This window comes from Cajanus cajan, chromosome 4 (assembly GCF_000230855.2).
Source record: "Cajanus cajan strain Asha chromosome 4, NIPB_CcT2T_4, whole genome shotgun sequence".
In the NCBI taxonomy this organism is placed as follows: Eukaryota; Viridiplantae; Streptophyta; class Magnoliopsida; order Fabales; family Fabaceae; genus Cajanus; species Cajanus cajan.
This window is the reverse complement of record NC_138520.1, coordinates 9,513,124-9,518,896: the sequence shown is the minus strand read 5'-3', so window position 1 is coordinate 9,518,896 and position 5,773 is coordinate 9,513,124. Positions and strand designations below refer to the sequence as shown.

Genomic DNA, 5,773 nt, shown 5'->3' with positions numbered 1-5,773 from the left:
AATCATGAAGACGTGTGCCATAGTCCATGGGAGTCGAAGCAGGACGAGATGCCAGCATCCCATTATCAGAAAGAATATCCAAAACATACTTTCGTTGAGATAAATGAATACCTGACGCATTACGAGCAACCTCTAGCCCAAGAAAGAACTTCAAATCCCCGAGATCCTTGATCTTAAAGGTTTGATCAAGGAGAGAAGTGATATGAGTAATTTCATGAATATTGTTACCAGCAAGAACAATATCGTCTACATAAACAAGGAGAGCTGTAACCGTAGTGGAGGAAAACTTGAGAAAAAGAGAGTGATCAGACGTGGAGTGTTTGTACCCATGAGAAAGCAAGAAGGAAGAGAGACGAGCATACCATTGACGACTGGCTTGCTTGAGGCCATATAGAGAACGCTGTAAACGACAAACTTGACCTGGTTTCGAAAGAGATAATCCAGGAGGAGGCTGCATATAAACTTCTTCATGAAGGTCACCATGAAGAAAAGCATTGTTGACATCAAGCTGTTTAAGATGCCACTTATGTATAGCAGCAAGGGCAAGAAGAAGACGCACAGTAGTAAGCTTAGCCACCGGAGAGAAAGTATCAAGAAAATCAAGGCCTTCTTGTTGGGTATAGCCCTTGGCAACGAGACGTGCTTTGTAACGTTCAATGGATCCATCTGCATGATGTTTTACTTTATATACCCAACGACACCCAATGGCTGTTTTGTGAGGAGGAAGATCGGTGAGAACCCAAGTCTGATTGGCTTCAAGAGCAGTGATCTCGTCGTGCATGGCTTTAAGCCAACAGTCAAGCTTGGAGGCCTCAGCATATGTTTTAGGTTCAGAAACAGATGAAATAGACATAATATACTGACGAAAAGATGGAGAAAGACGATGATAAGAAAGAAAATGATGAAGGGGATAACGAATACCTGGAGCAGAAGTGATCCCAGTTGATGTAAAGGCGGTATGAAAGTCTCTAAGGTAAGCAGGAGGTTGGCGTAAACGGGTTGACTGACGAATTGGAGAAGGAGAAATATGAGATGAGTCATCTGAATGAGACGTAAGGGGAGAAGAGATGGGTGACGGGTTGGGAGAGGAAGTAGAGTTGTCTAAAGGATAATCAGGTATAAAAGAGGTAGGTATAGGAAGAGAAGGAGAGGTAGAACAAGATGTGGGTGAGGTGTCGACGTAGGGAAAATAATCTTCATAAAAGATTACATTTCGGGAAACTGAAAGGGTACGAGAATGTAAATTATATATGAGATATCCTTTTGTATGTGGTTTAAAGCCAAGAAATATAGAAGGATGAGCTCGGGGATCGAGTTTTGTACGATGAGCAGTAAGGGAACTTGTGTAACACAGACATCCAAAAATGCGAAGAGTAGAGATATCACATGGTCGAGAATATAGTTTTTCGAAAGGAGAAGTATTATTTAAAAACGGAGTGGGAATGCAGTTTATGAGATACGTTGCATGCAAAAGAGCGAAACACCAAAAGTTTAAAGGTAGATTAGATTGAAAGAGCAATGCGCGTGTAACGTTTAAAAGATGTTGATGCTTTCGTTCCACGATACCATTTTGTTGAGGTGTTTCTATGCATGTAGTTTGATGGATGATCCCTTTACTCATGAAGTATTGATGCATGGAAAATTCAACACCATTATCAGTACGTATGATCTTTATAGGTTTTCCAAACTGGTTTTCTATTTGGTTAATGAAACTATGAATGTGAGTACGAGTCTCACCTTTTGAAGACATAAGGAAAATCCAACAAAAACGTGTATGATCATCAACCACTGTGAGAAAATATTTATGTCCATGCATAGAAGTTGTGGAACATGGACCCCATATGTCCATATGCATAATTTCGAAAGGTTGAGATGCATGCGAATTACTTAAAGGAAAAGGAAGACGTCGTTGTTTAGCGTGATGACATGTGTTACACATAAAATCCTTATTACTTATCAAACAGGGATAATATTGTTTCATGCACTGCATACGATCATGAGATATATGACCTAAACGAAAGTGCCACAAGTCAATAGGCATTTTATTATATCGAGGATGAACAACGCTAGTACAGACAGAATGAGAAATGACAGGTTTAAGTGTAATTTGGTAGAGACCACCATTTACATCAACTGTACCAATCTTCTGCTTATTGGTCATGTCCTGAATGACACAGGAATTGAGAGAAAAAATTAGTTCACATTTGAGAGAAGAAACAAGTTTAGAAATTGAAATGAGGTTAAAAGCAAAACTAGGAATGTATAGGACATCAGTCAAAAAGAAAGACTCTGTGAATTTCACCGTTCCAGAATGAGTAGCAACAACGTGTTGTCCTGTGGGAAGTTTAACCACAATGGGTTTTATAGTAATATATGAAAGAAAATTTGTTAATGATGAAGACACGTGATCGGTGGCTCCTGAATCTAATATCCAAGAAGTCGTGTGTGGCGTAATTGCAGAACAAACGACGGAAGAACATTTACCTGGATTAGAAGAGGAAATGGAACTGATCTGATTAACATGTGAAGTGTGTGATGCTGAGTTTCCATTACTTGGCTGTTGTATTAAAGCTAGCAGGGCTTGAAACTGCTGAGATGAGAAGCGGAGATCTTGGTTCTCAGAAGTCTGTTGATCATTATCAGTGACCTTGCCATCACCAGTCACAGTGCTATTCACACTAGCGTTCTTAACATTATATAGCCTATGTCCAGGTGGGAAACCATGTTTACGGTAACAAACGTCTATCGTATGCCCACTTTTTCCACAATGTGTGCATACCTTTCCGTTGCGATTGAACATTCCTTTACTACCTTTATTATCATTATTCAAAGGAAATCCGTGTTTGCGATAGCAGACGTTTTCATTGTGACCAGCTCGTCCACAATAAGAACAAGCATTTGAAGAGTTAACTGCATTGATCATTGTTTCTTTCTTTTCTGAATTAACTTGTATCATAAAATTGTTTCCAAGAAGTTGACGTTCTTGTTGTGCAACATATGAGAAAATTTTAGAGAGAGGAGGCAACGGATCCATGAGTAAAACATGTGATCTGACATTGCTGTATTGATCGTTCAAACCACGGAGAAACTGCATTGCTCGGTCTTCTAATTTGCGTTGAGCAATAATCGAAAGAACATTACACGTGCATCTTGTAGTACAAGCACAAACAGGATCTGGCCTAAAATTTTCAATTTCATCCCAGACAACACGTAGCTTAGTGAAAAACTCAGTTACAGAAAGATCACCTTGTTTTATGGAAGATGCTTCAAACTGTAAATCTGAAACTCGAAGAAGATCTCCTTGTGCGTAGCGTGACTTCAAATCTTTCCAAATCTCATCAGCGTTTTCCATCCACAAAATACTATGACGAATCGAGAGTGAAACTGAATGAACGAGCCATGAAACAACCATGTTATTGCAACGGCGCCATGCAGTGTAAACAGGATCCGATTTCGATGGCTGTGGAGCACTTCCATCAACGAATTCAACTTTGTTCTTTGCGCTGAGTGCAGTTAATACCGATCGACTCCATGAATGATAATTCGTTGAGTCAAGTAATGGAGATACAAGTGCTGTTGCTGGATTTTCACTTGGATGAAGGTAGAGGTAACTATGCATATTTGGAGCTTGCTCTGATGCATCATTCATGGTGGTAAAGAATAGAAAGAACACCAAAATAAGAGTGCGCAGCAGAGCTCTTCAATTGAAGAGCTCTGATACCATAATACGAAAAGTGCAAACACGGAGAGAGAAAAATAGCACGTAAATGATCAAAGACTTGCATTCTTATTATTAACCATCTGTACAGTATTTATATATAAACCAGCTAACAGAGGTGAATAACAGAAATGAAACAGAATAACAAAAAGGTCTAACAGAAAAGTCAGTGCAGGTTAACAATAGCTAGTTGAGTAAAAACTAACTATAGTTAAGACTTGCTGTGGTTCAAGCGTCGATCGTTTTACTATCATTAATTTTTTTTGGATTATTACTAATCTTTTTTTCCCCGGAAAATATAACCTTATAATTTACTTGAAATAACATTTCAAAATGTAAAATTAAAGATCATTTTACAGTCTTCTTAGGTAACTAATGTGGAGGAGCAAGAGAATAAGAAAACAAAAGAGAAAAAGTAATAAATAAATCGAATATCGAGCAATATGACAGAAGGAAGAGAGAAAAATATAGTTGTTAAATGTATATATGTTGAACATTTTGACTTTTGAATAGAGCACAACCAAACAGTGGCTGAACAAGCAAGCAAACAGAAATATATATATAAAGAAAGAAAATAGAAGCTTATATTATATATACAAGATAAGACCAAACATATATTGCATATAAATAAATAGATAGAAATAGATCCTCTTCAACATTTTAAGGCTCAACTATTAATGCACATTGTCGTTTTGGGATTAAGACCCTCCTGGGGTTTTTGGGTCATGATCTCTATTTGCTCCAGTTCCTTCATAGTCTTGCGTTTCCAAATCCACCCTCCTTTCTATTTCCATCACATCCTCACCACTTCCATCACCATGATCCAACTACATAATAGATTGTAAACAAGTTCCAAATCAAAAGAGAGAAACTATATTGTAAACAAGTTCTCACATAGTTATCCAAATCCCTTGAATAATAATTTATAATAAAAAAAATAGTTATAAGAATATATTTTTACTCTCAGAGATGAGTTATTATGAGAGAGATTAGTAGGTAGGAGTACCAACCCTAGTTAAAGAAGTCAGGGCTGAAGAATCTTCTCCACCTTTCAAATTTTGGGTTTCTGTAACCATGAGAATCAGTTCAATTCATTACATATATTTTAGAATTTGGGTAGAAAAAAAAAAAAAGAATTATCTAATAATATATACGAGATCTTAAATTTAAACTTTCTTACTGTCTCATAATTTTTATGGAGAAAAAAATATATGATATTATGAAAGGCTTACTTGTTGCTGCAGGAATAGCAGAGGCAGTGAGAAGATGTGAGAAATAGAGAAAGAGCATGAGTAGCAGTAGCAGGCTCATGAAGTTTCTCTGCATCTTAGATGATGATGAATAGCACACAGCAGAAGAAGTTGGGTGACAAGGAAGAGCACTAATGAGAGAGAGAGCATGAAGGTTTTGTGCTTAAATAGGTGGCACATTAAAGAGAATTGAACACACTAATTAATGTACCTCAGGAGCCCAAGAAAGTCAACTTATTCCTTGTATTTTTCTATTATATGCCCACTCACCAAACTTTATTTATTCACGCTTCATAATCACACATGTACTTATCTAAAAATATCGTAAAGGTGCTGTCTGTATTTATTTAGCAGCACAGTGCAATGTCCACAACTTCTAGGATTTACCATTTTATCTTATTAGAGTAAACTATTTGTCTATTATCGTAATTGTGTGTATTATCAACTTGCGACGCTATTAAAACGTTTAATAAAATTTAACTTGCCTTTAATTGTCTATACTTTAGTTGAGTGTTGTTATGGATCGGGTTAAGCCCAATTCGTGGAACTACCCCCACCAGGCCAAGGCAATACTAGGTTAGCTCAAAATCATAAGTGTTGAAAAAGGTCAATAATAGAAATAGAGTTTTTTTTTTTTTTAAAATTGTTTAAATTAAGGTATGACACTAATTCATGTAAGGTCATAATTAATTCAATAATCAACCTTTTTGAAATAGAAAATTTAACATACACTCTCAAGAATTATCCCACTTTGGTTAAAAATAAAAAGAGTAAATTACACTTATATATCTAGTGAAATTTCATA

At 36.6% G+C, this 5,773-nt stretch overlaps 2 protein-coding genes across 2 annotated transcripts; both read right to left on the bottom strand.

Moving 5' to 3' along the window:
• Positions 1 to 2,011: 2,011 nt before the first annotated feature.
• On the bottom strand, positions 2,012 to 4,055 carry LOC145956689 (uncharacterized). Its single transcript, XM_083072188.1, has 2 exons — positions 2,485 to 4,055; positions 2,012 to 2,164 (listed from the first exon to the last, which is right to left on the bottom strand). The coding sequence occupies exons 1-2, from the start codon at positions 3,647 to 3,649 to the stop codon at positions 2,151 to 2,153; spliced, it is 1,179 nt and encodes a 392-aa protein (XP_082928314.1). The 5' UTR covers positions 3,650 to 4,055; the 3' UTR covers positions 2,012 to 2,150.
• Positions 4,056 to 4,175: 120 nt separating this feature from the next.
• LOC109802966 (uncharacterized) lies at positions 4,176 to 5,152 on the bottom strand. Its single transcript, XM_020364399.3, has 3 exons — positions 4,951 to 5,152; positions 4,729 to 4,784; positions 4,176 to 4,545 (listed from the first exon to the last, which is right to left on the bottom strand). Exons 1-3 carry the CDS (start codon positions 5,042 to 5,044, stop codon positions 4,417 to 4,419), a joined length of 279 nt encoding a protein of 92 aa, XP_020219988.1. The 5' UTR covers positions 5,045 to 5,152; the 3' UTR covers positions 4,176 to 4,416.
• Positions 5,153 to 5,773: the final 621 nt, after the last annotated feature.